General features: G+C 37.9%; 1 protein-coding gene across 1 annotated transcript; it reads left to right on the top strand.

Moving 5' to 3' along the window:
• The first annotated feature begins 3,570 nt into the window (after window positions 1–3,570).
• brox (BRO1 domain and CAAX motif containing) lies at window positions 3,571–15,691 on the top strand. The gene is made up of 13 exons (XM_077219526.1): window positions 3,571–3,685; window positions 4,397–4,503; window positions 4,584–4,690; window positions 4,852–4,948; window positions 5,593–5,688; window positions 6,542–6,614; window positions 6,772–6,877; window positions 6,972–7,061; window positions 8,242–8,327; window positions 10,234–10,315; window positions 11,656–11,806; window positions 12,410–12,569; window positions 13,883–15,691. Exons 2-13 carry the CDS (start codon window positions 4,403–4,405, stop codon window positions 13,967–13,969), a joined length of 1,236 nt encoding a protein of 411 aa, XP_077075641.1. The 5' UTR covers window positions 3,571–3,685; window positions 4,397–4,402; the 3' UTR covers window positions 13,970–15,691.
• The last annotated feature ends 3 nt before the right edge of the window (window positions 15,692–15,694 follow it).

Raw genomic sequence — 15,694 nt, 5'->3', positions numbered from 1 at the left:
TTATACACACACACACACACACACACACACACACACACACACACACACACATAGTATATACAAACATAAATGGGTATGAGCACACACACACACACACACACACACACACACACACACACACACACACACACACACACATATATATATATATATATAATATATATGGCCGAATAAAATCCATCCACCTCCTCCATGTGGCGTCGGCTGGGCAACGAGGGCTTTTGGCACTCGGCGAACGGTGGCACTGGCTTCCCGAATGGGTTGGGGCATCGGGCTAGCAACCCGTCCCCCGTAAAAATCCTTAACCGCTATGGAAACAACGAGAGAAGAAATATTACGAAACAATAACCGACGCGGGAACCCAGATTTTATGATGACGACGGAGCAAACCCTTCTCTGCCAGAAACATCACCCGAATAGGCACTTGGAACGTCCGGGCCCTATTCCGGACTGGACGACTGGCCAAGCTATTCCAGGAGTTCGACAACTACAAGTTGGACGTCTTGGGCATCCGCGAGATGCCTTAGACCGCCAGAGACGTCATGGTCAGCGACGGCAAGGTGGTTATCTACTCGGGCCACAAAGACAAACACGAGCGCGGAGTTGGACTTGATTGTTGGCCATGATTGGATGGAAGCCCGTCAGTGACCGCATCATCACTGCTCGATTCCACTCGGCGCACGTTAAGACCACCATCGTGCAAGTGTACGCCCCCACTGAAGCCGCAACGGATGTTGAGCAGGACTCCTTCTTCGAGCAGCGGCAAGACACTTTTAACACCACCCCCAGCCATGATCTCAAGCTACTAACTGGAGACTTAAACGTCTTGCTGGGAGGAGATCACAGAGGCTTCGAGCAGATTGTTGGTCCCTTTTCATCCGCCGACGAGACCAATGAAAATGGTGAGCAAATCCGGCTTTTTTTGCAGCCTTAATGGCCTCATCATCGACAACACCGTCTTCCAACACAAGGCCATTGACAACATTTGCCTGGAGGTCCCTTCTCTAATGAGATCGACTACATCTGCATCAACCGGCGATGGAGATCGCTGTTGCAAGATGTGCGCGCATACCGAGCAGCAGATGTTGGATCTGACCATTTCCCGCTGCGAGGGACCCTCCAGTTGAAGTTCAAGCCGCAGAAACGTCCGCAGTCCATACGCCCATTTGCAGTGGAGAAGTTCAAGGATCCCCAAGTCGTCGCCGGATTCACCCTACACATTCAGAACCAGTCCAGCCGTTGCAGGATTTGGACGATATCGAAGATCAATGGGGCAGCTTCAAGCAGGTGGTCACTGAGGCTGCGCAGTCAAGCGTCGGCCGAAGGCGTGGGAGGCGTAAGGAGCATTGGATTCAGGACCGGACACGAGCTATCATTGATGAGCGGAAGGAGGCAAGAAGCGACACGAGCAGGCCCGCACGGAAGATCAGCTGAACATTGCAGTACGGCGATACGCTGAATTAGACCGAGAGGTCCAGAGGAGCTGCAGAGCCGATAAGAAGAAATGGCTAGAGAACAAAGGCATCCAAGCTCAGGAAGCCGCCGATAGGTACGATACCAAGACCCTGTATTGCATCGTGCGCGAGCTGACAGGAGCTCGAAGAGAAGGGCAGGACGCCAGTTGGATCGAGCACTTCCAAGAAACCCTGAACCAGTCAGAACCTACATCCACCTATGATTTCGAGAGTGAGCCAGGGCAGCCCGGACTCGAGGTCAACATTGGCGATATCACCACTGCAGAGGTCAATGCGGCAATCAAAGCGGTAAAGAGGAGTAAAGCTGGATGAGATATCCCCAGAGCTTTTGAAGTACGTCAAAAGGCGTCATTGTTAAGTTGGCGAAGAAGGGGAACCCATCTGACTGTGGGAACTGGAGAGGCATCACCTTGCTCTCATTGCCTGGCGAAGGCTTCTGCAGTGTCATGCTGCGACGCCTGCGTGACAAGCAGGGCCGGGTTTCCAGATAACAGCGGATCTTAGCACTTACGAGCATTTTCTACGAGCGACTTTACGAACTTTCGTGTTCATTTCACGTGGGTTTCACAAAAACGCACTTAGCACGATCGTGCGCAGCTGTGCTTTAAGTGCTACTTAAGAGTCGCTGTCCGTTTGTCAAGTTCTGAAATGTCACGCTCGTAATTGTAGCACACGCTTGTATTTTGAAATGTTTAGCCTAATTGTTTTCATCTGATGTGCATTTTCTACGAGGCCAATAATCTATAAAAGCCCCAACCTACAGTTGGAGACACCAGCAAAATGGCTGAACCAAAAAAACTAAGAAAATAAATTTTTAAAAAAGAGTAATTAATGTAATTTTAGAGGAGGTGGAGCTATACAACATATTTTATTCAGCATGTTTAAGGGCAGTCATACAAATAAAACAAAAACAAAAAATCTGGGAGGATATTGCTACAAAACTGATTGCAACTATTGGCATTAAAAGTTCAGGGAAGGAGGTCACGAAGAAGTGGCAGGACTTTGCCAGCCTTGCTAAAAGGAAAAGGGAACTGCAGAGGACAACATTTAATAAAACAGGTGCTGGGACCAATGAGTCCCACCTTCTCACAGCAGAGGAAGAAAAGGCCTTGTCAATACTTGGCACAAGTGCTTCAAATGGCCTGAATATATATATATATATATATATAATCATGACCAGCAGCCATATCATCCTGTAGCCCAAGACTGGTTGCTCACTGAAGCTAAGCAGGGTTGAGCCTGGTTAGTACCTGAATGGGAGACTCTTGAGAAAACCAGGTTGCTTTTGGAAGAGGTGTTAGTGAGGCCAGCAGGGGGCGCTCATCTTGTGGTCTGTGTGGGTCCTAACACCCCAGTATAGTGACGGGGACACTATACTGTCAAAGAGCACCGTCCTTCGGATGAGACGTTAAACCGAGGTCCTGACTCTCTGAGGTCATAAAAAATCCCAGGATGTCCTTCAATAAAGAGTAGAGGTGTAACCCCAGCATCCTGGCCAAATTTGCCCCTTGGCCTCTGTCCATCATGGCCTCCTAATCATCCCCATATACTGATTGGCTTCATCACTGTCTCCTCTCCACCAGTAAGCTGGTGTGTGGTGGGCGTTCTGGTGCAATATAGCTGCCGTCGCATCATCCAGGTGGATGCTGGACATTGGTGGTGGTTGAGGAGATTCCCCCTTCTATGTAAAGCGCTTTGAGGTCCCAGAAAAAGCGCTATATAAATGTAACGAATTTTATATATATATATATATATATATATATATACACACACACACACTGGTATTTGATCCTTAAAATTTGATTGATTCTGGCTAATAAGAAATTCACACGGATGTGGTGACTAATGTAAGTTGAATTAATTGATTCATTTTTTTATGTTGTAACTTGCTCTTCCTTGCACCAGTTGCACCAATCATAAGTCATTATGACTTATATTTGAACAGAAACCACAAAAACCTATACAAGTTAAAAAACAAGTTTTAGAGTGTCATTTAGGCTATTTCTACTTGCGAATTTGGAAACTGCCAAAACCCGTTTTTTCAAATAAATTACGTAAATGGTGGTTTAAACTCAATGGGCGTGTGCATGACGTCACTGTCTGAATTACGTCATACCGGAAGAGCGTTCATTGTTTTGGCGTTTCCTGATCCACATCTTTGGAGTCTCACCGATTAAAACAACAAACATCTGACAGTCGACACATTACTGGTATAAATACATATGTCTTTCATTTAAAACAAGCTTTATAAATCAGTTGTGAGATTTTAGCCGGTAACCTCTGTGTTTACTAGTGAACTGCTGTTGAACAGCGAGTCTCTGACTCGGTTCATTTCTCTCAGATTTGTATTCGTATTATGAACAGCATTAATATCACAGAATAACCTTTTTTTCATATGTAGACGATAAAGCATCAGCAGTAGATCGTTTTTAACTGGTGTATTTTTTCTGTGTCTGTTTTTATTCACATAGAGCTGTTGATAAACAAGGCCGAGATGTTATAAATGGACCTGCCTTATCAAATGACTCGTTCACAGTTCATACAGAACTTGAACCAATTATCTTTTGATCTGCATAAATGCACTGCATATTAATAGATGTGAAATGTACTCAGACATTTAGCTGCCCATAACCTTTCAATCTGAATGAAAATGTCAGTGTTAATACCCTCAGTGTAGATTCTGTTGTATAGAAAATCACATAACGTCTAGTTTAGTTAATCTAGTCAATTGGACGTGTTTCTCTGTTTCTCAAGAATAATTCTACTCAACCAGTTGTTCCCTATTATGGTCAAGATCCAGATTTTATCTTGTGGTGACAAAGTACCGTATTAAAATAGTTTCATACCACAGCAAATGAATTGTCCTGAAATGCATTAATAAAACAGAAACTAATAATAATAGTGTCTTTCTTCTTGTTCAGGTCACCATGACTCACTGGTTCCACCGAAACCCTCTGAAATCCACAGCGCCCGTGTCCTTCAACCTGTACGGTGTGGCGTCCAGTCCTGCTGCCAATAAGATCTGCAAGTGAGGATTTTATTCTGGTATTATTTTCATTTTGTGGGCCACTGTATTTTAATGACGTAAATGTAAAATCTCTGTCTCAGTGACCTGAGAACGACGCGGGCCAGACTTCTGGACATGTTCACCGATGCCACATGTACCCCAGAGATTATGAAGAAATCCAGTGATGAATATTTCGCTCTTTTACAGGGTTTGTGAATTATTATATTTCCTCTCTTGTGGCTCTGGTCAGATATTTCCATGTTGCTCATGCTGATTTTATTCATTTGCATTTATGTTGCTCAGAGGCATGTTATTGTTGTTGTTTTTGTTGGCATTGTTAAAAGTTTCTATTTTGTTTAATGCACATAGGATTCATTTTACCGCTGGATGGAACCACACAAGAGAGCAAGCTCCGGTTCATCCAGAACTTCAAATGGACTGACACTTTACAGGGAAATATTGCAAGGTAACTATCATACAATGTGGTGCAGTGCAGCAATAATCTGCTATTTTTTTATTAATCTGTCAAATTTTGGAGTTATGCCTTTTAATAAACCTTATAATGCATTGAAGGGTCTCATGAATAATTGTACCAGAGTTATAGCCTAATACAATCTATTCATTGTAACTCCTTTAGAAAGTATAATGCATTAAAACATGACAAGTAACCAATTTCACATGTAATAAGGATTTATAATGCATACAAATATTTATGAAAAGAAATAATGCATTAAAATGTACATTATGAATATTGCATTAGACATAAAAGCGTCACATTCTTGAAAGAAAACACTGAAATGCAATTTTATCAAGCTGGTAGTAATACTTAATTGCATAAAAAAAAGAAACAAATTGTGTTCTGATCTGAACAAATTAAGTGCGTCCTGCAACTGAACCCGTATTTTCTGTTATCTAGTTAGGTTTTGTTCATGGGTTTTGAGAATGAAAGCAGAAAGCAGGTCATGTGACGTGTTTATGTTGACATCGATCTAATTTGATGAGCTTCTACCAAATGTCAGATGAATCTGAACTAAGATAACATGGTTTGATTGGACTAAATCTATTGACTAAGAGGCATAACCCCATTAAAATGTATTTTGTGTTTTTCAGTGCGCAGCAGGATGCGATTTTTGAGCTGGTGTCTATGTCGTTTAATGTCGCCATCTGGTACACCAAGTTTGCCTCACGACTGGCTGGAAAGGAGAAGTAAGTTCTCTGGAATAATTGATTATGATTGGTCAGTGATGAGAGTCTGTGAGAAGGTTTTAATTGCATTTAGACAGTTTGTAAAATAAAACCCTGTCAAATAAGTTGCGTCTACTGCTAGAGCCGTACACATGCAGACAGGCATATCTGAGGTTTGAGGAAGTTCAAAATAGCTTTTAAAAAGACATGCAACTAATTTCCCACATAGTTGTGCCAATTTAAGTTTTCTCCAGTGTTGGTATTGTTAGCTAAAATTAAACTATTAGAAATTATATTTTTGATTTGAAATAAGGCTGAAATGGTAAAAAAATATAAATATTAGATGAATACTTAAACTTAAATTAATAAAAGAAAATAAGCTAAAGCTAAAATAAAAATAAATTAAAGCTAAATTTTTAAAAAGCTAATAAAAAATGACAAAAGTACATAATAAAACTTAAACTAAAATTAATTGAAAAATATAATACGAAAAGAAAAAAATATATACATATATAAATGTGAGAATATAAAAATAAAAGGTAGTTATTAATAATTATAAATAATAAAACATACTATAATTGTATAAAAAATACTAAAATAACAAAAATGTTTCTCAGATCACTGCTGTTTTCTTCCTAAATAATAAAATCATTTTAATTTCAAAATCAATATTTCATTTATTCGTTTTGATAAGTAGCCGTGTAATAAATGAGATTATGCACTGTAAACTAGACATTATTACCGTCTGACTGACTAACTGCACATCGCCGCAGTCTGTAAAATATAGTATTTATAAGTGTAATAAATTCTGTCTGGGTTTTTATTATAATTCCATTAAAGGCATTTTTACAAGTTTTTGTTTTTTACATTGTAGTGTCACAGAGGATGAGGCCAAAGACGTTCACAAGAGTTTGAAAACCGCTGCTGGAATATTTAAAACCCTCAAGGTAAACTTATTTTCGTGGCGAATTAAAGCAAAAAGACTGAATTACAGTGATTTGAGAGCCAAAAAAACCCTTAACATGGTAAAACCACTGTAATGCATGGTCATGAGTGGATTACTGTTTGATCCATGGTAATATTTCACTTTCTCTTTCCTGCCAGGAGACTCATATTCCTCGGCTCATCACTCCAGCAGAGAAGGGCCGAGACCTGGAGCCCCGAGTCATTGACACATACATTGTGCAGAGTCAGGCCGAGGCTCAGGAGGGTAACACATGCCTCTGTTTACTCTGAGTTTACAGGATTGCTTTCTTGTGTGTGTGTGTGTGTGTGTGTGACGGTTCATATGTGTGTGTTTTTAGTGACCATTGCCAGAGCCATCGAGCTGAAGCACAACGCCTCCCTCATCGCAGCGCTGGCATTCGAAACCGCAAACTTCTACCAAAAGGCCGGTAGGTTTACTAATGCTACTGTTTAATCCACCTTTTGCTTCTCTTTGTTTAAAGGGACAGTTCACTCAATAATGAAAATTGTCATCATTAACTCTCCCTCAAGTTGGTTCAAACCTGTATGAGTTTCTTTCTTCTGCTGAACACAAAATAAATATCAGTAATCAGACAGTTGACGGACCCCATTGACTTCCATAGTAGGAAAAAAATACTATAGAAGTAAATGGCTTCCGTCAACAGACGTTCTTTAAAATATCTTCTTTTATGTTCAGCAGAAGAAAGAAACTCATACAGGTTTGGAACAACTAGACAGTGAGTAAATGATGACAGCGTTTTCATTTTTGGGTGAACTGTCCCTTTAATTCTGCATTATAATTTGCTTGCGTTTCCAAATGTGGGGGTTTATATTTATTGTTATATATATACAAAAGTTTAGGGTCATTTAGAAAAGAAATTAAATGGATCAAAAGTGACACTATAGACATTTAAAATGTTACAAATTATTTATATTTCAAATAAACGCTGTTCTTTTGAGCTTTCTATTCATCAAAGAATCCTGAAAATGTATAGTGTTTTCCACAAAAATAATTTCAACATTGATAATAATCAGAAATGTTTCTTGAGCACCAAATCATCATATTATACTGATTTCTGAAGGATCATGTGACACTGAAGAATGGAGTAATGATGCTGAAAATTCAGCTTTAATCACAGGAATAAATTACATTTTAATATATATTCACATAGAAAACTGTTCTCAACTCACAATATTTCACAATATTACTGTTTTTACTGTAATGTTAACTACATAAGATAACATGAAGTAACAATACTCCTACAGCATTTATTAACCTTAGTTAATGTTCATTTCAACATTTATTAATAAATTAGTTGTATCTGTTATGATTAATAAATGCAGACATAAACAAATTGCTCATGCTTGTTGTACTTAGTTACCATATAATCTTATCTGAAATGTCTAAGAATATATCTAAAAATTATCATCTTACCAAACATTCATCACATTCCACATCAAATATTGACGTGAATTTAAATAATTATATTAAAGACCAGCAGGACACATGAGAGCATTTGTTCAGAAATATTAATCAAATACTTCAGAGAGCCTTATAATAAAACAGTATACATTATTTAGAAGATTACTTTTCATATTATTTTTCAGATCACACTCTGAACACTTTGGATCCAGAATGCAGCGGTAAATGGAAGAAATACCTGCAGCTGAAGCAGCACTTCTACATGGCTTATGTGAGTCCATCTGAACATGAACGCATCGGTGTGTCTGTGATCCTTTTAAATGAGGATCTCAAGCAGTCTAAGCGCCCCTATTCTGCTTTTTCAGAAATTCCCTCTCATGCAGTGTGTAATAAAGCTGTTTGCGAATCTATAAGGTCTTCAAAGTGCAGATAAATGGAGTTATTGTGTACCAAACGAACGAAGCGATTCTGAACTGCCTGAAACGAGTCGTCAGTAATTCCAGTCTCACTTCCAGCTCAAACCTACATAGGTTTGTAACAAATTTGCATAATGCCAGTCTGTGGTTTTCATTGGCTGAACAGCGTCTGCTTTGCCCCGCCCTCAAACACTGTAGTTGTAGCTAGGGTTGCCAATGCCAACCGTTCCTTATAATACGGAATCGTCCCGTATTTGACACATAAAAGTCTTGTTCCGTATTGAACTGATACGGAAAACACTTTGTTCCATATTTTTGAGAATCAATTCAGTGCAAATCCATGACAGACACATAGCTTCTAATATATGTCAGACAGACCTTGAACGAAGACATTTGTAGGCTATGATAAGAAAAAAAAACCCGACGGTGTGGTAGATACTAATTTCTCCCCCTGTTTGTCTATGATCAGCCGCGTAGCGTTTTTAACATCTTGGAACATCATCAGAGAATGCCCTTTTAATTGGTCGTTAGTATTTGTGAGTCACGTATCGTAGCAACGATGACGACAAGTGACAACAGCGGGAAGTGTAAAAATGACTACCTCCGAGCAGCCGGCGAAAAGAAAGTTAACTATAATGGAAGTATAATTATATAAAGATATTTGCACTACGCTTCCTTAAAATGTTGTCTAATTAAATTAAAAATATAATTTTTTGCACTGGAAACAACATTTTAGAAGTCTAATTATATTGAATAAGTTCGCACAAGGCTACAGAAACGTTTATTTTTCTTCAAATGCAGTCTGAGCCGATGAGTTTTGAATGTTATATGTTGTATTTGTTTAAGTACGAAATATTACGTATTATAAACTAAACAAATCCATGGTTCATTATTGGCAAAATGATCATGATAGCCTTTATATATCTATGTGGTTCAGTCTTGTATATTGATTAGGCCTACTTTGCTATTCTATAAATATATAGGCCTAATAAGTTGTATTATAATATTCTATAATGTATAATATCATACAATATTCACCAGAAGTCATAATTTCTGGGGTTATTTTTCAAAATATTCTTCCGTATTTTTCAAAATCCATTTCAGAAAGTTGGCAACCCTAGTTGTAGCTGAGACTGGAAGAGTTTAGTTCGTGTTGTTCATGTCGAGAAGACAATGTTTTCTGTGCTACGAAAGTAAAATCTACTTCTACACTTTATAAGGATTAGAACTTGCGCTAGAATTGATTCGGTAAAACTGACGCCATTGTTACTGTTCGTACCACTGTGTATCAAGCACTGAGAAAGAGCTGAAATTCAGATATGGTAATGAACGTTTCGTTTCCGACTCGTGCTATAAGCGGTCGACCAATCACAACAGACTGGGCCTTCTGACCAATCAGAGCAGAGCAGGCTCTTGGAGAGGCGGGGCTTAGAGAGACTGAATCTTCAAACAAACCGCTTTGAGACTCCACGAAAAAGAGCTGATGCTGCTGTGTATATTATTAAAAAAATAAAATGTTTTTGACCTTGGAATCATGTAAACCTGAAAACAAAAAAGCTAAATTAGGAACCTTTAAATTGCATAATTGGGGTATTTTAACATTTAATATTGACTATTAACCAATGCTTTTAGTTTGAGGCGGGACTTTCTGTTAGTTGAACAATGACAGACGAGTGGAATGTTTGGATGTGATCACTATTTTCAACATTTGGCAACACTAGTGCAATAAATATTTTACTGTTTGATTTATTTGATTGGCAGGCACACTGCTATCATGGACAGACTCTTCTTGCGGCTGATAAATGTGGAGAGGCCATCAGATCCCTGCAGGAGGCGGAGAAATGTACGCAAAAATAAATCCCTCAATAAAGTATCAGACATTTCAGTCAATTATGATCTACTTTTAGTGGACATATTTTAGTGACACTTTTTAAGTTCACAAGTTGTATATGTTAACATTAGTTAATGCACTGTGAACTAACATGTAAACGTTTTCATTAACAAGGTAAAGGTATATCACTCGTTGTTAGTTTAATGCATTGACTAATGCTAATTTTAGTAAAACTACAATAAGGTGTCATTTATTAGCATTAGTCAATGCATTAAACTAACAACAAGTGATATACCTTTACCTTATTAATGTTAATGTTAGTTCACAGTGCATTAACTAATGTTAACATATACAACTTGTGAACTTAAGTTATTTAGTTTTTTTGCATTGATAGTAAAAAAAATGAAGTGCTGTAATAGTAAAAATGCTTCATTATTCTTCATAATTGGCAGAAAAGGTTGAATGTATTTTTGCAAAATGATGCTGTAATGACTTGTATTTTCTGAATATTTAAAGCTTTTAACTCTTTCCCTGCCAGGGTTTAAAAAAAAAAGTTGCCAGCCACCACCAGCGTTTTTGACCATTTTCACAAACGTTTCATGGCCCCAAGAATATTTAGTTATGTGAATATCTGAACATGCAATATATCAAAAAACAACAGACCGTCTGCTTTTAAACAAAAAAAGCCTGTTTTTTTCAAGCTTCATGCATTCTTTTATCAACATTTGCTTAAAAAAGCTCAATTTTGAGCAAAAAGATGAAAAGTCTTTTTGTCAAAGACTACATCCAGATTAGATTCAGAACGATGAACAAAACACAGATGCAGTAGATCGAGTCCATTAAAGCTTCACAGTCCTTTAACTTGTCCTGGGTCGACATTTCATTAAGTAACATTAGACAGTTTTGATTGATATGAGGTTTAATGATGATTAAACCTCATGGGGGTAGAATTGTTGCATTATTCCAAATAAATAGATTATGATCCACAAATAAATGTAAAGAGATTCACAAAAATATATCAAATTCACAAATAAATAGATTAAGATCCACAAATAAATGTAAAGAGTTTCACAAAAAAATATAAAACTCACAAATAAATAAAATTAGCTTTGCAAATAAAAATATATTTACAAATGTGTTTTATGTGTTTCTACCCCCATATGTTTCTGCTGCTTCTTCGTCTGTGTTTTGATCAGGAGATTCAGTAATCTTTCAGAAAATGTGTAATAGCGCCCCCTACCGTATAACAGTGAAAACACGGAAAGCCAGAATATTCCGTCAATGGCGGGGAAAGAGTTAACAGTTAAAGCAGATGTGTGAAATCCTTCTTTTGATGGTTGTAATGGCGGCAGGTTACTCGCGCGCTGAAGCCTTGTGTAAAGAGTACCGTCAGATGAAGGGTCCCGGCAGCACCGCCAAACCCTCGGAGCAGCTCTTCTTTAAGAAACTGGGCTCGTTCATCAAAAACACCCTGGAGAAATGCCAGAGAGAGAACGGCTTCATGTGAGTCAACAAACACATCCAGAGAAAATATAACGGGGTCCTATTATGCTTTTTCACATGTTCATCTTTCTTTCTCAAAGTCCCTCCAGCAGGAGTTATTCTCTATATCAGTGTCAGTGTTTCTGAACTCCTGAAACGCCTCCATTGTAGTCTTGAGTTTTTTCCGGTAACAAACACATCACAATATTCCTCATTTAAATAATTAATATGCAGAATAAAGGGGCGGGGCCTGGTTGAGTTAGTTAGTAGTGTGTTAAACTGGTGGTTATGGTAAGAGCGGGATATTTACCAAACACACTCAAAGCGCTTGACCAATCACAACACACTGATCCAGCCGACCAATCAGAGCACAGTGAGCTTTTCAGAAGGAGGGGCTTCATAGAGACAGGAACTAAACAGGGCGTTACTGACAGACTAGAAGAGAGGAGCTGCAACAATATCAAAAATGTAAAAAAAAATATGGTGTTTTTGAAAAAATCAAGCATGAAAACCTATTCTAGTAGAATAAACGTTAAAAAAGGGTAAAATAGGTCCTCTTTAACACTCAATGTAACTGTATGATTAAAAAAAAACCGTCCTAGAAAACTAGAATTTCTGTGTCAGTTACTTCCACAAGGTTCCTGCTGAAGCTCCTGCTCTGGAGTTGAAGGCTAGTTATGGTTTGGCTGAACCGACTCCATTCGAGCTCCCGGCTCTCAGCGCTCAGTGCACACCTGAAGTCTACGCCACCTTTGACCTTACCAGAGGACCGAAAGACGACAAGGTGAGGAGATCTTTCTCTTCCCACAAATCATAGATATATACACTAGATGTCACTTTGGGGTTCTAAGCATGCGTCAAAACCGCCGCCATCTTGGAACAGGGGTCTTTTCATAGGAAGTAGCTGGGTAACGCTGAATTCATGGATGATGCCGTGATGAATTCATGGATGATGCCGTGATGATGCCGTGCTTGTGCTGCGTATGGTCGTTCACACAAACGAAATCTAAAAACCAGACAGCAAGGGATTGAATGGGGACAAGAATGTGAAATTTTGTAATTTTTTAAAATTTCTCTGGAATCAATGATAAATACATGTCTGACCGTTGGAACTAACCAAAAAAAACTAGAAAATCGCATTCATGACGATTTGTGGTGATTTTATTTCCGTTTTACCTTTTCCTACATTGACGCTGATGCATTAAAGAGGAGGGGCTCCCCTGTTCCAAGATGGCGGCTCTACTGACGCATTCGTTCCAATGAACTGCCGTAGCCAAGGCGACATCTAGTGTATATCTAGTCTATATAGTCTATGCCCACAAATAAGACCATTTACACACACACACACATACACACATACAATGGTTACAGAGTTGGACTTGTAACCCGAAGGTCGCAGGTTCGAGTCTCATATCTATAAACATATATCATAAAAGAAGATCATTTGAGAATTGTCTCAGAAATGTGTAGCTTTTTTTGTTCATAAAATGGTCAATGGTTTTTCAAAAGATCTTCTTTTATGTTCTGCAAAAAAAAAAAAGAAAGTCATTCAAGTTTGAAATGACATGAGTAAGCAAATGATTGTAGAATTTGCATTTTTAAATGAACTGTCCATTTAATGTGCTTTTTTTTAAGTATGGAAATATGAAATAATCTTTTAACCAAATGATAGTCTAAATAAGAAACTAAAACTGCCAGTAGGTGGCGGTAAATGTCTAAATGAGTAAGTCATTGAATCATTCATTCATTCGATTCGCTGATTAATTCAGGAGTGAAGTAAATGGCTCTCTTTATGACTGAGTCATTGAATCATTGGTTCACCAGATTGATTCGCTCAAAACGCTGATTCATTAAGAAACGAAGCACCGCTGTGTTACTTTGAGATGCACAACAGTTCTGTTCTGGCTTTATAGGTAATATTTTCGTTGGCAAAAAAAAAATCACAAATGCACTTGTGCGAGACAAAAACAGCACTCGTGTGATATTCCACTTGTTATGTGATGTTATAGATAGCACTCTGTATCTCTGAACACCAACTGTCATAATGTCCCATTTTTGCATCAAGCTGAAGCCCTGATATTGTTTCCCTCCTCCTAGCCTAAAGCGAAGCATGACGAGGAGATCAAGCCCGTGAAGGAGCCGGATCTGAAGCCACAGACAGACACGGGCTGCGTCGTCTCTTAATGCTGGCGATGGACAGGTGACGCATGATGTCTAGAGGAGTCTGTCATCTTCAATCGTCATTCTCTCCCCCGCTCAAATATATAACATAGTGATATAACAGTGGCGTCTGTCTCGTGCTCGGATTCTCTTTAAGGTGTTTTAACTTCAAACGACAGATGTTCTAATGAACGATTGAGTGAGTTTGATGAAGAATTAATCCTAATAACCCAGATTGAATCTGAATTCTGTGATCATTTGATATGCACTTGATTATCTTTCTGTAGCAGCATACCGATTTTATTGAGATATTAAGGGTTTATTGGGCTAAATGATTAGAGAATAACTTCTATAGGTCACTAAATTAATATTTTTTTCTCTTGATGTTTATAATTTGGCTCTTCATGTGGATGCTGGGTAATGATCCATTGTTCAACACAAATGCTAATGTTTAACAGTCTTTAAACTGAGCAAATTTTAAACAGAAATGTCATATTTCAGCCCGTCTGAAGAAATGTTTTCATAAAACCATTTTAAAACCATTAATCTTCTGCATTAAGACATTGCTCTATATATATATATATAAGGGCTGTCAAATCAATTAATCGCATCTAACATAAAAGTTTGTGTTTATATGATATATGTCTGTGTTTAAATATATATGTTTTTGTGTATATGTATATGCACACATTATATAAATGCAAAGTTTTGTGTTAGATGCGATTAATCGATTTGACAGCCATTATACGTATATATATATATATATATATATATATATATATATATATATATATATATAATTCTGTCTTAATGTAATAAATAGGGGTCTGAAAAATAGGCTTAATGCAAAATATAATTTCTTGACTATTATTGTGAACTTCACTAAACAAAAGTGGATATTACCCAGATTATTACCTGTCTAACTCACTTTTAGCACATGAAATATCTGCTGTATGAGTAATATTTGTTAGTGGGAAGAGAGGACAAGCACATGTTTATCTGGGTGGTGGTATAAAAGAAATGGAGCGATACGGAGTCGTGTTTGAGTCGATGAAAACGTCCCAGATCAGAGAACTAACGTCTGATTATAATCGTCTCTAATATCAGTGGACGTAGTTTCCATAAATGTAAATATTTACAGTCATATTTTTATGTGCTTCTGATTTGAAAACGCTCTAATAATCCAAATATGGATGGTTGGACAGACCGCATGTCTCGCTGCCATTTTCCCAGTGTTTTTATGCTGGTTTGATTTGATTGGTCTGTTGTTTTTATCATTTTTCTGTTTGTCCGAATAAGTTCAACCATCTTTAAGTTAGTAAATACGACACTGGCGCTTAGGAAAAAAACGTTCACACTGAATAAGCACAGAAATGATCACTATAAAGGTGCAGGATGTTACAAAAACTGTATTCCATTTGTTATTTCGCTCCGTAACTTTAATTCAGACATGATTCAGACACATTGAAATTCAAGAGTTCATGTACTTATTAAGGGTAATTGATTGTCAGATATTTTGCTGTATATTTATTTAACACAATTCTGCTGAGAACCGGACGTTCTTCAGCGTTGTAAAATGACACTCCAGGGTTGCATTTATTTTTTGTAATTATTTCTTTTTTCCATCTATGCAGTTGTATGGATATGTATTCATCATCGAATATACTCGCCGATTATGATGCCAACATGTAACTCGCTGTCATACATTTAATGGTTTTTCCCATTAAAATGTGTGTGTTAACTGTATGT

Source organism: Siphateles boraxobius, unplaced genomic scaffold (genome assembly GCF_051911475.1).
Source record: "Siphateles boraxobius isolate OS27281-9 unplaced genomic scaffold, OSU_SipBor_1 8, whole genome shotgun sequence".
NCBI lineage: Eukaryota > Metazoa > Chordata > Actinopteri > Cypriniformes > Leuciscidae > Siphateles > Siphateles boraxobius.
The sequence above is the reverse complement of the archived record's forward strand: the minus strand, read 5'-3'. Positions and strand labels throughout refer to the sequence as shown.

What these genes read in the sequence shown, in the direction of transcription:
- brox (XM_077219526.1), top strand. Translation starts at nt 4,403, where the DNA reads ATGACTCACTGGTTCCACCGAAACCCTCTGAAATCCACAGCGCCCGTG. An exon ending in TTACAGGGAAATATTGCAAG is followed by an intron (nt 4,949 to 5,592) that starts GTAACTATCATA and finishes TGTGTTTTTCAG; the next exon opens with TGCGCAGCAGGATGCGATTT. An exon ending in TCAGGCCGAGGCTCAGGAGG is followed by an intron (nt 6,878 to 6,971) that starts GTAACACATGCC and finishes GTGTGTTTTTAG; the next exon opens with TGACCATTGCCAGAGCCATC.